The 20427-nt window shown below is 37.9% G+C and overlaps 1 protein-coding gene across 1 annotated transcript in view; it reads left to right on the forward strand.

Moving 5' to 3' along the window:
• Positions 1-20427, forward strand: part of TPO (thyroid peroxidase) — a gene marked incomplete at its 3' end in the record, with an annotated part of 42930 nt that overhangs the window by 15429 nt on the left and 7074 nt on the right. Inside the window, exons 6-11 of the mRNA XM_082048972.1 lie at positions 812-941; positions 3585-3791; positions 9367-9882; positions 16781-17039; positions 17546-17716; positions 19241-19478. Of these exons, the coding sequence (XP_081905098.1) occupies positions 812-941; positions 3585-3791; positions 9367-9882; positions 16781-17039; positions 17546-17716; positions 19241-19478 (1521 nt within the window). The remainder of the gene's footprint in view (positions 1-811; positions 942-3584; positions 3792-9366; positions 9883-16780; positions 17040-17545; positions 17717-19240; positions 19479-20427) is intronic.

Here is a 20427-nt window from a genome sequence, read left to right on the forward strand (position 1 = left end):
CTGACTCTTGCCACCCTTTTACTCTCAGACTTTTGTCTAACCTGTTTTATTCCCCTTCCCTCTTCCCAGCAGGCTGGCCACAGGATGGCAAACAAGATGTGCCCAGCCAGGTGTTATTGAGAGAAATGCTAGTTGGCGTGAGCCAAAAACACATGGCAATTGGTGCTCACAACTTAAAAGCACAGCTAAATGCAGACCAGGGCTTCTGCAGAGGCTCTCCTGAAGCTGTACCCAAGTATTAGGATATATGCAACTAGAAGGGAGCATTGCCACTGAATTCAGCAGCTTTGACCATCATCCCCCTTTCCTCTGTCCTTTCTTCTTGAGTCTTGCCAGATGATTACTTCTGTATGACTAGCATCCATTTTTCTTCTAAGCTTTCTTCATCTTTCTTCTAGGACTTCTTTATATTTTCCTAAATCTTGATTTCCTAGCTATTGCTCTGAACAAATATATTTCAAAAATGTCAGCAAAGGCACTTAAGAATATATCTGACTTTATGGGGAATGAGGACACTATCATGAAATCACCACTGGGGTATTTCAAATAAGTCAAACTTATGTTACCAACATAAGTTAGATAGTATTATTGCACTAGTATTTTTTTTTTCCTTTTGAGTCAAGTTGATTCTGTCATACCTGAAGACCAAGATTTTATGCCTTTTTAAAGTCTGTTAAATGAACATCTTATTACAATGGAATATTGCGCTGTGGCTGATGATTATTTTATATTTAGAATTATACAGAGGTGCAGGGCTTTTTTGTTTTGCTGCCATTGTTGTTTTTTAGGCTTTGTTGCTTTATTTTCCCAGAGAACATCCTAGATGGGGAGCATCCAATATGGCCTTGGCTAGGTGGCTTCCACCAGCCTATGAAGATGGACTCAGCCAACCTCGAGGATGGGATCCCAGGATCCGATACAATGGAGTCCAGCTACCCTTGGTTAGAAAGTGCATCATAAAATGAAACACTTACATGGGGCTATAACCACACCTGCCACCATTTGCATCAGTAAATTGAACAGCAAGAGAAGCCGTTGAGCTCATTTAAGGAACTGACAGCTTTGCTAAAGCCTAAATTCAGTCAGCCAGATAGTGAGAGGTCCCTTGCACCTGGACTGGGGTAAGCTCAAGGAGCAGCGCAGGGGGACACTGATGGCCTGGGGGGCAGCTCTGCTGAAAAGGTCCCTGGTGGAGAGTAGGCAGCCCATGAGCCAGCCCCACGGGCCTGCCCCGCTGTGCTCCAGCTGTGGGACAGCAGCAGAACCAGGATGGTGATTGCTCAACCTAGAGTAAAGGAGCATGGTGGACCTAATCACAGTCCTCCCACATAGAAAAAGACATTAGAGAGATGAGGGAGGTCTTTGCAAGGTTGCACATTGACGTGGCAAGAGGCAACAGTCACAAGTTGCTCCACAGAAATTTTGTCTTGATCCATGAAAAAAAAAAACATTGTGAGAACAACTAAATGTTGGGATAGGCTGCTTAGAAAACTGCTGGAATACCCTTTGGGAAATAACCAAGACCTGGCTTGATGGGGCTCTGAATAACCTAATCCCTACTTTCAACAGAAAGCTGTATCATGTGGTCTCCAGAGTTTCCTTCCAGTGTAGACTTTCCAGTAACTTTATGATTTTTTGTTTCAATTATGGTGCCTTTATTCAGGGATGGAGGAGGGTGAAAACAGGGTTGGGTGTTAACTAAATAAATATAAACCACATAAACAAGCTAGCATGCATGTCTGTGTATGCATGTGTAGCATTTCTCCTAGGTTAGTATACCTTAACTGAACAAATGTTATTGTCAAATCATAATTTCATTTTTTAGCTGAAGTTACTGAACTAAGAAGGCATTGCAATATTTATGGTTTTTAGCAGCTCATATACGGAAAAAAAAGCAGAGGGAAATATGAACCAAAAAATACTTAAATAGAGGACTGGGTGAAAAATTCTCCAGTGCAGTGTGCAATGATTTAGGCTGGATTTGCTCTTTCTGGTTTGTTAGCATTGCTTTGAAACTTGACTTTTAATGGACTCAAAGTCTTGTTATTTTGACCATCATATGTTTAATAAGGATAAGCAAGAGAATTTAGTGTTAATGTCACCTGCAAATCATGTTATTAATTAAATAACATTGTCTCTAAGCTTCACAGTTTAATGCTCAAAGATGAAAATTTGACATTTACACAGGTAAATTTCTAGTAGATGGTATAAACTGCTTTTTTCTAGATTCATTGGGGTAGATGCTTCTGAAGTAAAACACGCTAAAACAAAACTACATGGCTACACCGAATCAGATCATATCTGACCATCAGCAAGGTTCTCTGTTTTATTTTGAAGTAAGATAGGATAAAACTAGTGCCATGGATGTTTTTCCTCGTTTCTATAATATTTTTTTTTGTACTTTTAGCTATCCAACTTTAACTTCTAAAAAACAACATGCAAATAATGTGAAGATGAGAGATAAATGTGAGGATTACTAGAAGCAATACTAGAGCACAACGTAGCCGTTCAAGTTAACAATGATAAGAAAAATCTTACTAACTGCAAGAAGAAAAGTTCATGCTTTGTGGCCACCAATGCCATTAAAAACTGATATAAAGACTTGTATTCCTGATGAGCTCTATGTATCTCCGCTCTTGACTATTCCAATATAAAGGCTGATGTTCCTGACAAGTCCCGTGTTGCCTCTTGTCCTTACCAATTCTATTTAACTGCACCTGCCTTATACATTCATTATATAGCCCTTATATTTATTACAGACTCTGTGACTATTTTATGTGCTGCCTTATCAATTGCTTGACTTCTAAGGCAGCTGCTGTATGCAAGGGAATATACAGCATGAGGGAAGAACCTATGAATAATAATGATACCCTAATCATCATAAACTGACTGCTGATTTGGCTCTGGTGGTTTTGCTTGGTTATTAGTATAGGCTGGACATGTAGCATAGATGTCTCCATGTGCTCCCCTTCCGAGCATCTGTATGCAGCTTTCACAAAAGTGCTGTAGAAATATGTTTTGGCATTTCCCTTACTGGTAAAATGAAGCAAAATTTTCACCTACCATGTATTTGCAAGCTACTTTGTCTCCTGGGCTGCAGATGCTGCTCCATTTACATGTGGAGGGGCCCAGAGCCTCTGTATATATACAGTGATTTGAGGTTGCCCAGCAAACATTTTTTAAAGGAGCAGAAAGCAGAATCAATAGAACAAAAACTTTTAGACAGTAAAAAAAAAAAAAAAAAAAGTGTGGTTTTCAAAATTCTCTGGAAAGGAACAAAGATACACTGTTCATTTGGAAAATATATAGAAAAAAAAAGGCTGAATCATCTTTGAATCAGCTTGTGGCACTTGTATCTCAGCTCCCCAACAGAAATAAGAGTCTGTCAGAGGTTGCGTTTTCTGCTGAGGTGTTTGTTTTGTTTTGTTTTTTTAAGCAAACCATTAAAAGTACTCTAAAACATAAAGCATTGTAAGGAAAAAAACTTAGCTTGTATCACTGTTTCCCCTGTTTTTTAGTGTTTTATCATTTTTATGATAAGTAAATACTACTCAACACTTAAGGTAAATTAGTTCTCTTCACAGGTTCGTGAAGTGACAAGAAAAATTATTCATGCATCTAATGAGGCTGTTACTGAAGACAACCTGTATTCTGATATTATTATGGTGTGGGGACAGTACATAGACCATGACATTGCATTCACACCGCAAAGCACAAGAAGAACCGCCTTCCTAACTGGAAAGGAGTGCCAGATGACATGTGAAAAACAAAATCCATGTTTTCCAATAAAGGTAAGATTCTAAATTAATTTCTTCAAGAGATATTCCAGGCTCTGAAGAGGTGAGTAAACTAAAGCACATGAGTGATATGCATACACAGAAATAATTATAAAGGAAATTTATAGATCACCGAGAAATATTAGAGAAGGCAGTGATAGAAAAATTGAAACACAACACAACTATTAAATGCAAAAAGTGGATATTTAAATTGTTTTGTAGGGATAACAAACCATAGCTAAGGTACTTTGTACAAATATCAAATTTTTCTGCCTCTCAGGTTTATGTTGCAGAGAAACCTTACTAGTCCCTCTCGGTGTCATTGTTCTCATGCTTCAAGGTTTTGAGTTCCATTGGGGAAAACAGGGAAGTAGTCATAAATAATTCTGGTTTTACATTGCCAGCCAGATAAAGTGAAAGGATTTTAACTTTACCCAGTGAAAGCAAAGATATTTCCAGCAGCTAATGCAAACTTTTGAAGAGAGCTATCTTTTCAACATATGTAGAAAATGATCTTCAGGGAGCTGCTGAAGCTTACATACATCACCTCTTTGAGTAGATGGAAAACATGAATTCAAAGCTTGTTAGAGGTGTAGAAGAAACTTGAATTGGTATAAATATAAGATCTTGTATTTTTGTCTGATTAATTTGAAAGTATAGTCATTCTTTCACTCAAAAAAATTAAGTAACAAAGTCAAACTACTTTTTTGTTTCTCAGAGCTCATTCTGGCCTTCTCCTTGTGCTACAGGAGAGCCCCATGCCCATTACAGCCCTTGCACTGATGCCTCCGTCCCTGTCAAGAGCAACATAAATTGCTTTCCTTAGGGTTGGAGCTTGATTACTGACCAGCTTCTCTCTGCACTAAGGCCAACGCAGAGAATAAGTTCCCTCAGAATACAACACTCTTCCCCTCAACAAACCATAATTGATAGCTATGCCACGGACTCCTTTCGCCTTAAGTGCCTTGTTCCACTTCCATTAAACATAAAGGAAAATATTCGGCTAACTGTAATGGGAACCGAATCAGAGCCTGTGTTGAAAGATGATTCATCTTCCATTTGATGGGAGAATCTAAAACACAGGGAAGGCTCAGTGAAATTAATGACTGCCTGAAATTTTACCACAGGCAGGTAAATCTAGTTTCTCTCACCCAGGAGAAATGGACTTTTGAAAGTTTGCAAGCATAGCTTGAGAGCATTCAGAAAGAGCACAAAATTAAAGAATCACATTATCAGGATACTGAGTGACTGGCTAACCTGGTTTAACCACAACAGCCATAACTGCAGTGAGTCTTCCAGAGTTCTGACAAAAATCTCTAGTTTATTGTGTCTCAAATTTCCATCTGGGGGAAGAAATTATTTATTCTGTTTATGCTGTTAGGTATTAGCCTTAGGAAGATTCACATTTCCAGAGTCTCACCAGGAGAGGCTAGGGCAGAAGTCCAGTCCCTGACCAGCGGTGTTTCACATGATGTCATGAAGGAGGTGGAGTGTGTCTCCACCATATGACACAATGTGGCTGTGTTTCAGCTCACATTTTTAAAGTCAGTTCACTGTAGCTATAAAATTGCAAAAGTCTTTGAAAGCTTGTGCTTTGTGTTTATGACAAATTCTTTGAAACAGCACAATTAGTATTGATCTTTAAGTGCAAATCTCCACTTTTTACTGCTAAAAAGATTTTTTAATTGAGAAGGTGCTCATAGTATGGCCTGTATCTTGAATCAAATGTGGATCACAGGGACCATAGAAGTCTAATCACTGAATCCTGACTAGCTCAAGCCTAGAAATCCCATCTGCTTAAAAAAGTGACAATTTAAGAGATCTTTGAAAAAGAACTCCAAGGTAAACATTATCCATGTGGCAACAGCATCATGGTGCAGAGAGAAAGAAGCTGCACAGGTTACTATGACATTGACCCACAACTGCATCCTTCACTGCTCTAAACAAGGGACATAGATTAGATTTTCTGTCTTGGAGCTGAAAGAGATTCATCACAGATAATGTTTCAAGGATGCTCTTGAAGGCAAGTTATGTGTACATGTACTAAACCTAGCAGTGACTGGAGCCTAGGAGCTGCTTCTGCTTAGCAGTATAGCCTGGCAGGGGAATGGGGTCAGGGCGTACCCATAGCCACCTTTGAGAGCTGGTGTTTGGTACATGGTGTGGACTTCGCGGGTCATATAGGGTTGAACTCTATGATCTTGAGGGTTTCTTCCAACCAAAATGATTCTATGATTCTATATAAAGAAATTCAGGCACAACCCTATAAGTATTAGGTAAGTTTCCCAACTTGTGAATTCATTGCTTGCTCACAGTCCCATTAATCCTCAAGCTCAATTTTATTTTTCTGTTATTCACAGCTTAAAGAGGGACAGATATGAAGATTGTTGTTCTTTTGCTTTTCATATATATCTAGTATTTTGTGACTGGTTTTGGCAAAGAACAGATACTGTATTAAAAAAGAAGAAAAATAAAAAAATAAAAGGGGGGGTTAGTAGCTTTTAGTATGACCAGAGAAACTGTTTTTTGAACACTGAAACAAAATGCTGTTTCCCCCTAGAATTTATTTTCTTCCTGCAATCTGAAGGCTAATCTCTACCTATTAAACATTTGGAAAACAGCCACAGTTAGTTTTAGATATTAATTTTGTATACGAAGAAACTGTGGCTGGTTTCCAAAGGCAGTGAAACTACTAGCATACTATCCAACAATGTAAATGGAGAGGCTGCATTTTGCACTCTTGCTGTGTTCCTAGAACAGTGGCACCCAAGGGAGAGCCCACCCACAAAAAAGGACAACCGTGCTTGGAGCTACGTGCCCTCTCTAGGAGTCTGACCAGGGAAAGGGAGCTCCTGACTGTGCGGGTTAGAAAAGCTGTCTGGAAAATATTCTGAGTCAGTGCAATTCAATGAAGGATTGAAAGCTGTGGTAGTGCATTAATATTAATGACAAGTGTAAATAAATGATTCATAGGTTAGCAGGAACCATTATGATTTTCTATTATGGACATTTTCATAATAAAGGCCATAGAATTTCACCCAGTGATTCTCACACCAAGCCTGTAGCTTCTGGCAGAGCCTGAACGTCTCTTTTTTTTCTTTTTTTTTTTTTTTTTTCTTTTTTTTCCCCGTGGTTTTTTTTCAGAATCTTGTAATGTGGGGGAAAAAAATCAGTACCTTTAGGCACATGGAACAGGGTTGTGGACATAACCTGTCATTTCTCAGATGATTATTGCAAGTTAGGGTTGGGACATAATGAGACATTAGAAAAGCTTTCATAGGAGAGCTACTGACTTTATTCAGTATTAATTACATTGCTGACAATAAGTGAGACCTGGCGCATACGGGTAGGAAGATACAGTCCCGCAAAGCTTTCAGACAGTTCAGATACAAAAGGTGGAAGAGGAACAGCACCACAGAAAAGTGAGGTGATTTGCAAAAGCTGACATGTAACATGACAGGTTACTGTCTCAGCTACAAATAGATCAGTCTGTGTGCGCTCCGCAACCAGCAAAGTGAGCCTCTGCCTTCTTCTGTGTTCCTGAGGTGCCAGCTCATAGTCAGATGGGGTCATTGACTCACCTCTGAGTTTCATGTCCACAAATAAACATTCATGTTTTACTTCTTGCCAAACTTTCATAGACTCTAAGTTAGGTTTCATTTTAAGTCTACAGGAAAAATCCTTTTACAAGGTCATTTGCCACAGAACAAATTCACAATGAGAAAGAATTTTTCTTTAACTGAAATAACAGTTTAGACACTCTGATACAGGGAAACAATTTGTGCCTTTCAGTTTCCTACATGTAAAATAATTTCACCATAAACTGATTTAACCATGCATATGTAATAGTTCAAATCAACGTGCTGCTATACTAGGGAAACTATTGTGGCCAGAGAGAGTTCTGTTGTGAGTTTTTTTCCTCTAGAGTTATGCAAGGCAGAGAAAAAAATTGATATGAATATTCTTCATTAGTTTAGGAGAAAAGTGTGATTTAGTGATAGAGACAAATACTAAGTAGAAAACCCGAGGCAGATATGTTACTGATTTCAACAATCAATGAAAGGGGGAAGAAAAAAAAAAGAGGAAAAGATAATACATTTTCCTTCAAAAATAACCTACTTTGATTTGCTAAGACCTAGGTAGTGAAGAAACATTAGTAGAATTTCTTTACCAAACAAAACTTGAATAAAAAATTTCTTAACTTAAATGCTTTATTGGTATAATGAGTTCTCAGTAGGAAGAAAATTTTACTTGCTGTAATAAATGAAGTAATTATGTTATTTCATTAAGCTCTTGAATTGCATTCCAAACTTACCTTGTTACTTTTACCCCCTCTGTAATGACTATTCTACCTTCACAGGCTGTTATGGCTCATTGTTGGTGCACAAAGCATTACTGTTAGAATTTGGAAATAATGTGATTTTCAGAGAGTTTGTAAAGCCAAATCTGCAATACACAACACAGAGAGAATTTAGTAATTTTGAAACGTGGCAGTTTTCATCTTAGTGTTGAACTCTGTTCATTGAAATAGAATTGATGATCTGAGCTTTCCTCTTGCATATCCTACAAAGTGAATAAAACCTTTCTCCCTCTTGCTTTCTCTCCTCCTCCAACACCTCTGCTGACTTCCCCACATCTGTTAAGTTATTCATATACCATTTTCAGTGCTCTCCTGTGGGAAAACTTCAGCTGTCTCATTTGGGCTGTATTTGCCCCTATTACTCTTACCTATACTGCAAAACCTGATTTGATAACTCCTACATTTCTCCCATGCCCTTTACCTGTATTTGTAGTAGTTGACTGTGTGACAGGCTAGTGCAGACTATATCCATGCTGAATATCCAGCATCCACACAAATGCTGGATCACCATTTGACCTCAGTGTCTCGGCTGTGTGTGAGTCAAACCGACGAAGGACTAGGAAACCTTTCACTTGGCAAAGGCTCTGTGAAGCCTTTGCTTTTTACAAAGACAGTCAGAATTCAATACTTGTAAGACGCCCATCATTGTGAAACAATGTTGAGAAAGGATTGTGGGGGACTGGCAGAAAGCAGAGTGAATAATTATATATACCTTTTTTAGTTAGGAAACTGGATTAAAATTAAGTATCAAAACAAAGCTTTTACAGTGTGCTGCTACAGACATTGAAACTCTTAATTACGCTTTTATGTATACATGTAAACCTGCTGTTTCACTTGGTGTTCAGTAAAACCTAATTTGACCAGATGTTCATGTCTTCACTGCAATACATTTCATGATGAATTTTCATTGTGAAACCAGACTAATTTAGATGTAGAATTATGCAAAAGGTATTAGATCAGTAGCTTGTTTTTATGACAGAGTGGATGTTTTGGGTTTTATTTCTGTCTTTGCTTAAAAAGTCTTGAATCATGTTTTTGCTAAAATCTGAAGGAAAATAATCTGTACAGGTTTAGAATACGTCACTCCAGTAGATGAAGAATGAACAACTGAAAACTGAAACAGAGGAAAGAAATATTTACACAACCCTTGATTCTACATCCTCAGCTATGTTAACTTCACCTCAGAAAACACACTATTTTTTTTTTTCTTTTTTTTCTTTTTTAATGCAGGTGACCACCAATGATACACTAACTGCAGGGATGGATTGCCTGCCCTTCTACCGCTCGTCTCCAGCGTGTGGCACTGGTGATCATACTATTCTCTTTGGAAATGTATCAGCACTAAATTCAAGACAACAGATCAATGGCTTAACCTCTTTCCTTGATGCTTCTACTGTCTATGGCAGTACACCTGCTGTTGAAAACAAACTGAGGAATTTAACAAGCAAAGAAGGTCTTCTTAGAGTAAATGCCAAATATTACGACAACCATCGGGAATACCTGCCTTTTACAGACCAGATCCCATCACCTTGTGTACAGGACTCAAATGCAAGTGGAGGTGAGAGAATTGAATGCTTTATGGCTGGGGACAGCCGATCCAGTGAGGTCACGTCTCTGGCAGCCATGCACACGCTGTGGCTGAGGGAGCACAACCGCCTGGCCAGAGCCCTCAAAAACATCAACAGCCACTGGACCGCTGAGACTGTCTACCAGGAAGCACGAAAAATTGTTGGTGCTCTGCATCAGGTTGGCTGTTTAGTTGCTTATCTACATGTTGCAGTGAATATCTTAGAACAGAATCAGTCACAAAACTTCTAATCTGTGAGTGGCTTTGGAGGTGATGTTACCCTTTCTTTGTGACCTATTTCTGCACTTCAAATTGGCATATTTAGAGTTTGTTCTGTTTTCCACTTTCCTGAATGCAATGTCATTGTCCTTAGCATGTCCAGACCCCTCAGTGCTCTGATTTTCATGGCAGTTTCTACTCTGCTTCATCTTTCTGCAGGATTTTCAGGCTTTTCTGGTGTCTGTTTTATCAATTGAAGAGGCCTTTTCAGATGCTTTTTTTTGTTTTGTTTTTTGTTTTTAGTAAAGGAAACAATTAAAAAGCAATGTCTGTTATTTACATAGTGTTCAAAATGCTTGCTTTCTCATGGGAATTGTATAAATGGATAACTTCCCTGTGTAAAATTGCCTGTGAAGTTCTCAATGATGCATTAATGCATCAACTTCAAGAGCTACTCTTGATAGGAGAGAGTAGGAGAAATAAATATGGGAAAATACAGAAGAAAAGAGTCCATAAGAATGTTTATATTAGACTTGAGAATAGGAAAATGTATTTCAACTCAGTATGTTTACTTTTTCTTTCCAGGACCCTCCCCTGCTTCCTCCACAATGAAGTAGCTACACAGGCTTTAAATCCTTTTTTCCTCATGGTTCTGTTATTCCTCTTCAGTTTCTGCAGACCTCCACATGACCCTATCATAAATGAAACATGATGAAAACATTCAACGGGATTTCTCTTGAACAAAATTTAATCTATTTGTTCACAGTGTTAGAGATGGTCAAATCTGAATGGCATGAGGACCTAGATAGATTTCTCTAGTGCTAGCCCAGTAGATGGATGGATGTTGTGGCTCCCTGTCCTTGGATACCCTTTTATCACCTTTTACCTCTATATTCCTATACATGTTCCTCCCAGTCCACCTTGACCCTTCCCTTTCCCCACCTTTCATCCTTTTCCTGAGTATCCCATAGCATTTCACTGTCACCCACAAACCCTTAAAACATTGCAAATGAAGTTCTATACAGTCCCCAAATCATCTCCTTCCTGCACCCCAGAAAAAGTATCAACTGCCCCTTTAGCTTCTACGACATCTGAGGGACAGATTCTTCCTTTTTTTTGGTGGGTTTCATACCTAGGACCGAGGTCTGGCTGCTCGCCCCGGGGGCCCCGGGGAACAGACAATCCCATGAGCCCCTTTTCCATGGTTGGGTTACTCAGGTTGCTCTGTCTGAAGCTGCCTCTCCGATCCTCACCAGGGGTTTTGCGTTTGTGGAGATTGGCCTTTAATCAAACAGCTTAAGAAGAGTGATTCAGTCTGTCCACTATAATCCATAATATGGAATGAGTAATATGAGGACCAGAATAAACTGAGGGTTAGGTGGCATTCATCTGCTTTCTGATTCTTGCAAACAGTTTTTTTTTTTTAGTAACAAAAGGAGCCTTTTTTGAAGATAAATGATGTAAGGAGAGAGGAAAATTTCAGTTGTCCTTTCTTCTACCACAATTTTTAGTCAGCAGAAAATGTTAAGAAACAAACAACATTCTCTGGCATATTATTTGCACTTAGAGCCAGATAACTTCAGAAAAGTAACATGCCTTATTGAATTGTATTCTGTCAGTCCTTTTGAAAAGTTTGACTTTTTAAATTTATATTTTGTTCACATTAACCACATCAGCTCTTCTGCTGTAAATGTGCTGTTTGCATTAATATAATGGCACTGACAAGTTAGAATTGTTGTTAATCCTTGCTAGAAGAAAAATGCAAAGCCAAAAGTAGGCCTCTGTGCATTCGTACACTTCTGATTTACATCCTGTAACATTATGACCTGAAAGGAAACACTTTGTGGAAGGCAATACTCTGCATGAATCTGGGCTACTCATTATCTCTACCAGTATCACAAACTAATGAGATTTGCCCATGGCTCATTAGAAATGTGTTTGAGTATCTAGCTGGTTTAGAGACATTCATTTGAGAGAGATAATTGGGGTATCTCTATTAATGTGGTATGCTAACCAGCACACTAATGACAGCTCTAGTGGAAGTCACATTAGATTTCCACTCTAAAATTTAGTTTCAGTTGCTATACATTTCTAAAATTCTCTCTTTTTGGAATGAATACTTTCAAGCATAATTTTTGCCTGTGGGTGTGTAATTATAGTGAACTGAACAAAAAGCCTTCCCTTATTTCTAGAATTAAGAGAATGAAAAAAATCTCTCTTTAGACCCTACTTTTCATCCTGGATGCTTTTTTAGCAGCATAAACATCTCTAGTGACAAGCATTTAATAACAGAAGCTTGACAAAGTTACCAAACGTAGAAACTGCCTGTTGATATCCAGGGCAAAACAGATTTTTTTCACTGCATTGTAGTCATGTTTCACTGATAAGTAGTAGTTTATATGAACCACAACAGTGGTTAACTTTCCCCTTAGGGGATGACATGTGCTTAACTCTAAGGTATTAACACTGCAGTATATAGTGGTAAAAATTAATACCTTGATTTACCTACTGTTTTGTGCAAAAAGATATTTTTTCATTGTCATTTACTAACTGAAATGAAACTAGCTGCTTGTTTATCTTATTCCTGTTTTTACCTGAGAGAACAGAATACGAATAATTAGATTTCCTCTTTTTAAGCTATTTGAAAGAAAACAACTGAAATTTGTTTTCCTTCAAACAAAAAGTGTAGATGAGACAGGAGAAAACGCTCGATTATGAAACTGCTACAGTCTCAACATTGCTATTTCGTACATAGTGGTTTGCAGGATACAACTGTATGCACATGTGCTGTTCCTCCCAGACATCATTTCCCCTGATGTGACATTTGGATTGTGAAAGCCAGATGATGTGGCGCTAGTCAGAGTGAAGAAGGAGTTTTGCAGATCAATCTGAATCAAATTCTCTTTGATTTACTACAGTATCAGAGAAACATCTCTGAATTAATGGTGTTACTGACAGTTCATGCCAACTGTAGTTGACAATTGTCTTTAGTTGTCAGTATGGATATAGTTGTTTTTTTCACTTTCTTCTACATCTACTTGTGTTCTCTGAGCATCTTGCATCCCTACTTCTCTGCCATGATCCAAGGCATGGGTTGAAAGTGGGCATCTTCAGAGGGTGACTAACTTAACTAGAATTATTGGGTTCAACATGGCTAACTTGAATTAAGTTTGTTTGTGAAATTAGATTATTAGATAACTCCTGTCAGAGCTTACGAAATTATAAAGGATAAATATAGAAAAAATAAATATTATAAAACAGTATGTGTTGCACAGTGTCCTAGATCATGTTTATAAAGAGTATGGTTCAGACTATTAAAGAAAATATAATGTGTTCATATATATTAAAAATTGAACTATCATACAATCACCCTTCAGTATCATCTTTAATCCTTTAATATCTATAGTGAGAACTTCAAACCTACTGTGCAAAGCACTTAAATGAATGAAACATCTTTGCCACGTTTGGTTGTTGTCTATTATTTCTACGATCTTTCCCAAGTGCAGGAGCTTCATTTAATTGGCTTTTCACTATCTCAGTGAGAGACTATTGCTTTACAGTTGACTCTGACCAATGGCAAAGACAAGTTGCACTCTCAGCCTTACAGTTCACATATTTTTTATATTCTCTCTTCCAGCCTTTTTTAAAATTTATTTTCCTTTTCCATCCATTGTGCCCCGTTCACACCTACTTTGGAAAATACTGGAGGGGTTTTGGCAAGGAAAGTCTGACGAGCCTTATGAGACGTAAAGTGAATTTCTGTGTCTTTTGCACCTAATTTGAAATAACTATTAACTTCAGCAAAGAATTTGCAAAAATAATTTGAAATTATGTAACCTGTTTCCAAATACCTAATGTTTGGCTGACTTCTGCTGGAGGTTGCCCAGCCTGGAGGCATATCCAGCCAAGATGCTCACTGAATTCATAAGGACACTTGGGAACCCTTGTTGTAATTCTACCATCTGAATGAGAAGGATGATGCCTTTCACACTGATATACTGTTTAAATTGAAGTATTATTGTCTTTGTAGGTGAGGATTCACAGAATCACAGAATGTTAGGGTTTGGAAGGGACCTCGAAAGATCATCTAGTCCAATCCCCCTGCCAGAGCAGGAACACCTAGATGAGGTTACACAGGAATGTGTCCAGGTGGATTTTGAATGTCTCCAGAGTAGGAGACTCCACAACCTCCCTGGGCAGCCTGTTCCAGTGCTCTGTCACCCTCACTGAGAAGAAGTGTCTTCTCAAATTTAAGTGGAACCTCTTGTGTTCCAGTTTGAACCCATTACCCCTTGTCCTATCATTGGGTGTCTTTTTTTTTTTTTTCAGTCACTTTTCTATATATAGTGCACATGTGATTTGTCATATGACAGAAAATCTGTACAAACACTTTTCTGACAGTATTATAATCACTCAGATTCTGTTTCTATCTGGATACTTACTAAATGATTAGTTGAATTTCTAGGAAATCAGCATTTCACTTTCTCTGATATAACTCAATGAATAACATTTAAATATTCTCAATCTCTCTGTTACTATCTGGTCATATAGACTACTAAAGTCCTTTAAATATTGAGCACGTGGGCTTCTACTTAAAAGGCACTGTTCATTTTTCATAATTTTCACTAAATTATAGCATTGAAACAATAACTGCCATGAGACAGAAGACATGTTGACATTATTGATTAAAATCAAATTCTTCATGAGCCTACTATGGATCTTGGATTTGATGCTATGAGGTGTTGAATGTATCCTAAGAGGAGCCTGAATTATCCCTAGTCTCCCAAATGTCACAGGGAGTTGAGTCCACCCAGTGCCTTGCAGGTTCAGAGTCATTATGTCTGCATAAATCCCTTATGCTGTTGCACACACCTGAAAGTTAATATTTATAAGTAGACTCAAAGTAAGTAATAAATGGTAGAACAGTTCATTGTACTTACCTGCAGTTTCTTCTCCATATTGTACCTTTCTGAATCTAATTTTATTGACGTATTTTTAGACAAGCACATTCCTTTGTTTCCACAGGAGAATCTCAGTTGAAGAAACACTTTACTGAAAGAAACTCTTATGCTTATTTATGCCAAATATGAACAAAAAATCTTTCAAATCAGCAGGGAGTTAAATCCTAACAAAATAATTTTGATGTTTGGTAGCTGTTTACACCTTCTTTAAAACTTATCTATGTGTCAGTTATGAGAATTTGTAGAGAGCCTCGCGACTTCACACAGACAAATTCAGGCAAGGTACATTCAGAGACTACACAAAGACTGCATGCTACATGCTGATGTACTTTAGATACAGTTCTTTGTTAGACTCCAGATTCTTTCTGGCAGCATCGTCTTCTGCTATATTAGTAACACCTTAGTCTGTATTGTCTAAAGATCAGCTCCACTTGATGGAGCCTCATTTGGCCATTGGAAGTGTCCATCAGACAGATACCTCTCCTAGCTCACGGCAGGCCCCTTTTTAAACTTAGCCTTTTAATTTTCAAGTCTTGAAACAGCAACCCCTCAACGAACGAAACAAGAAATTAATATCTTACCTCTGGAACAAATTAAAAATCTGAATTGCCCTTTTCTTCAGGGAATCTGGCCTTTATGAGCAGCTTATTTTGGGATTTCATTTACAATGAGCCAAAAATTGACAGTCGTATCCAATTTTTGAGTCTATGGCAAGTGTTGCCTTGCAAAACCTTTGTGAATGTAGTGAAAGGTTAACTTCTCAAATGACTGTGTCAGTATTAATTTCTAGCAATTATGTTATTTACTTCATATGCTGTATTAAAGGATCTGTAAAAAGAATTCTAATGTATTGTCTTTCAAATATTTTATTCACTGCTTGACCTAACCTAAAATCATAAAGAAATTGTTACCTCCACCTTCTGAGAAAAGTAAGCAAATTCTGGAGGAGTTTGCTTGTCTCTGTGATGTGTCTAAAACAAAGATACTAGTTTTTCATAAGGTCATTTTATGCCAACTAACTATTCAATATGCGCTGTATCAAGCTCAAAGTGCATTTGTCTGTATATTTTATTGCACACTGTATTGAATCTATAGTTATTTTATTGAGTTCATTATGCTTCATGTTCATGCCATTATGCTTTATTGAATTCAGCATAATCTTTAACCTATAAAACACTTTCATTTTATTTAGTACTTTAGATCACTCTTCCCCTTTTTTTGGTCATGATTACTCTTTTTTTTTTTCCTGTGACTGTAATGTTATTAAATTATAAAAGCATTTGACAGAAAATGTTTATCAACATTTTCCTTTTTGAAGTGTACTTTTTAGGAGTCTATAAATTGGCTTGAGTTTAGCATAAAACCTCTACCAAGGGATTCTGGGCACCAGTATTTTAAAGCCTGGTCATTTCAAATATTCAGTAAAGATGACTTGTGTTACAAATGTAAGTCTGAAAATAGAATGTGTTCATCTCAACAACCATTCTTGAAAGATCTTATAGTAATTCATGCTTTTATTGTCATTTTTAGGGGCTTTATCATTTATATCATCACAATCGGAGTTTTAGATCTCAGCACACCTCCTACAAACTGGATTAGGCCCATGGATTGGAAGTGTGCAACAGTGATACTCTCTGTTTCAGAGACCTTGGTCTAGCATTTATGGCAGGAGCTGACAGGAACATGTCTGTCGTACTGCACTGAGCCATGCCACTGATTCTCTGCAGTCATTGCTGTGAAAATAAGAATGACGTTGTTTACCAGCTAATACTGCTCTTTACCATACCAAATGTCTGGGGATAGATGAGTGAGGAAAAGGGCGTTCAGCACATGGGAATCGTTGCTATTCATCTATAAAAACATTGAATGGAAAATGTTTCTTTTTCTTTTCTTTCAGATTATTACTTTAAGAGATTACATTCCCAAAATCATTGGCCCAGATGCTTTTAATCTGTATATTGGCCTTTATACAGGTTATGATCCCACAGTGAATCCTACAGTTTCTAATGTGTTTTCAACAGCCGCTTTCCGTTTCGGTCATGCAACAATCCAACCAATAGTAAGGCGATTGAATGCACAGTATTTAGATGATCCAGAACTCCCAAATCTTCATTTGCACGAAGTTTTCTTCAGTCCATGGAGGCTCATTAAAGAAGGTACGGTTTTATGTAAACTGTTTCATTTTTTTCCAGAATAAGGTAACTTTTTTCAAAATTACTTATCTTGAATAAGGAATAAGAGCATTTATTTAATTGCATCACCAATTTAAGTTGTTGAATGAGTTCCAGAGCACTAATATAAACTGGAACAATTATTCTTAGTTAAACAGTTGTCTGAATCAGACAAAAGTTACTATTCAGATTAAACCTGTCTGGTAGATCAACAACAGATTGATGATTGATGATGAAGATATTTCATATATTTTTTGTTGTGGATGAATGTTTTGTCAGGTGGTAAATTTTCTTATTCCTGAAGAGGTAGATAAAGCCTTTTCGTAGCACTATTACTTCTATTTCAAGCTGAAGCAGATTTTTGCATGCATTTGAATGTAAAAGCCTCTGTGGCCAATGTTTAAGAAGCATAGAAATGTATTGGTATTCACATCTATTGAGAAAGTTATAATAGTATATATATATAACATTATATTATTTTGTGTTTAAAGGTGGCTTGGATCCTTTACTAAGGGGTCTTCTAGCACATTCAGCAAAACTGCAGGTGCAAGATCAACTGCTGAATGAGGAGCTAACAGAAAAACTGTTTGTGTTGTCCAATAATGGTTCACTTGATTTAGCATCATTAAATTTACAGCGTGGCCGTGATCATGGACTCCCAGGTCTATTAATTTTCTGTGAATTTTCTTCGAACTGGTAACTGAACTATAACTGCTTATATTTGGGATGTTATTGAAAGGTTTTAAATAATAGCTTTGGTAATGATAAAAGTAACTTAACTTTCTTGAAAAATGTAAGTTGTGAGTATTTTTAACTTTGATGGAAACAGCATTTGAAATTAAAATAACCTGTTAAGTCTGGAATCTGGAAGCACAGTGCAAGTGAGTGGATCTGGGAGTGCTCAGTGTAGGTGCCTGAGGCTCTTTCTTGCTGGAAACACCTCCAGACGAGTGCGGTTTCTGCTGCAACAGCTACTTGCCGTTGCCAGGATTCCCCCAGCCTGTGGGACAGGTCAACTTAGACACAACCTCACTAGCTCTGTGGACCACAGAAGGTGTTGAGATGTCTCCAGGAGTGGTGTAGATGGCTTAGTTAGATGTACACCTCATTTTGAGAAATATCACACATTTGTGCCTGTTTTTTTGCACTAGATTTCTCACTCCAGTCAACCCAGAGTAAGATTGAACTTATAGTTGAAGAATTTGAGCCCATTAGACCATGGGTGCTCTGGCTTAGAGGAAGACTGTGCTGGACCTTAGTTCAATTTGATTGCATCAGTTGTTAAAACACACAGTATGTTCCCAGTCCTGTGTAAAAAAACCCTTACAAGGATGCCATAGCTTCTGAGAACAGTGGTAGCAACCTTCAGCATGGCAGACAGGGCCTCTTTATTTTTCATTTCTAAAGCTGTGTCCAAGGACTCCTTGCCAGCTCAGATCACTTGTCTTCATGAGTAAGAGACACACCTGACTGGCATTCTATGTTCTGAGCCCAATGTCCCACACATGGAGGTAGGACTGACATTGTCAAAGAGCATTACGTCTCTGGGTGACCAATCTCTCCACTCCACAGCTAGGAATATACAAGTCATTTGCCCTGGACAGTAACAATTAAGTCTGACTCTGGCCTGGAGTATAAAGTTCTCAGCCATACAAGGGTAAACATGGAGTTTTGGTCTCCCAAACCAGAAATTAAAGTTTTACTGGGAGATGGGGTATTTAATTCCAAAATGATGTAAGAAATGTAAAAGAAATATATTTTCCAGACAGACAGTTTCTGCGTGCCCTAGGACACTCTTCTTTGTAAAGTGCTTTAGCTACTGACTTTATTCATGTTACTTCTTGCTCACTCTTCACCTGACTCTTGTATTCCTAGTCTGAAAATCTCAAGACACAGTGCATGCTCCTATTATCTGTTATCAATTATCATGTTTTCATTGCTTAAATATGGGAGAATTGTTTTAAACCTTTGTTTTCCTTCATGAAAGTAGTGTAGTAACTGCAAGTCCTGTAGTTTCAGATCCTGCCATCATTTCCCTGATCAATTTAACTAATAACAATAGGCCTGTTTTTAGACATGCTTATGACTATGTTTAGGATTGTTAGAATCCATTGTTTATAAATGTACTAAGTTTATGTATTCAAATATGGTCAAATCTAACCTTCTTTTTAACATAATATTTACAGGTTATAATGACTGGCGAGAATTTTGTAGTTTACCAAAATTGGAAACTCTAACTGACCTGAATACAGTAATAACCAATCGTAACGTCACTGAAAAAATAATGAAATTGTACCATAATCCTAGCAATATTGATGTTTGGCTTGGTGGTCTGGTAGAAGACTTTCTTCCAGGTGCTAGAACTGGTCCCCTGTTTGCATGTATAATTGGAAAGCAAATGAAAGCACTACGGGATGGTGACAGGTGAGATTATTTATGCTGTTGAATCATTTGTGCAAAAAAAGTAGAAGCAATGGAGATTTTACAGATATGTGAGGATACTTCCCAGACCATAAGAACACATGACACTTAAACATGCTTTAAACAAATTATTCCCTGCCACTTCCACATTTTTATCTTAATTGTCAGTTTTGTTAGGTGAGCATTTGCTTATTCTTCTTCGGTTTGTATATAGTGTCAGTTCCAGATGGCATGGAAATTGTTGTTGAGATGCCCAGCTTTAACTTCTGGTCAAAATGCAAGGTGTCACCAGCACTTAGTTGTGCCAGGGGTGACTTCTGTGTGGATGGATGCAGCACTGTGCAGGCTTTAGCTGCCCAGTCCCCGAGGGCTGCACTGGCCTCAGGGTCCTTAACTGCAAGAACCACAACATTTTCCATGTCAGCCACAGTGAAGTCAGAAGGGATATGCAGAGAGCTGTAACTCAAGCTTCCTAAAGGGGATAATTAAAACATCATATACCCAGGCTTATGTGAACCAGGACTGAAGAGTACTCCCAGAACTGCCTCATTGGACACAAAACAGGATGTCCCTTCACCAAGCCCTGCACGACCACCATCAGGGTCTTGTGCCAGTTCAGTTCTTCACTCCAGGTAGGCAAGAGGAATCCAGCTTCAGGTCACAAAGGCATCCAAGATGCAGTTTAAATTAGTATCTTGCTTCTGCTCCTGAAGAAATTATAAAGCCAACCTTTTATTTTCATTTCCATCAGGTACTTGTGGCAGTATTTTTGAACCTCATGAGAAGACTAATTTTAAACTGCTCACACCATTCTAGCTGTGGTGTTTTAAGTACATCTAATCCTTGCACTCACCTTTAAGCTCCTCTCATAAGTCACTGTTGTGGAAAGAAACCATTATATAAATAAGCATCTGAGGCAGAATTTAAATCTGAACTTTAAAAAATGTTAATT

The sequence above is a fragment of the Streptopelia decaocto genome (genome assembly GCF_964273445.1).
Source record: "Streptopelia decaocto genome assembly, chromosome: 3".
Taxonomy (NCBI): domain Eukaryota; kingdom Metazoa; phylum Chordata; class Aves; order Columbiformes; family Columbidae; genus Streptopelia; species Streptopelia decaocto.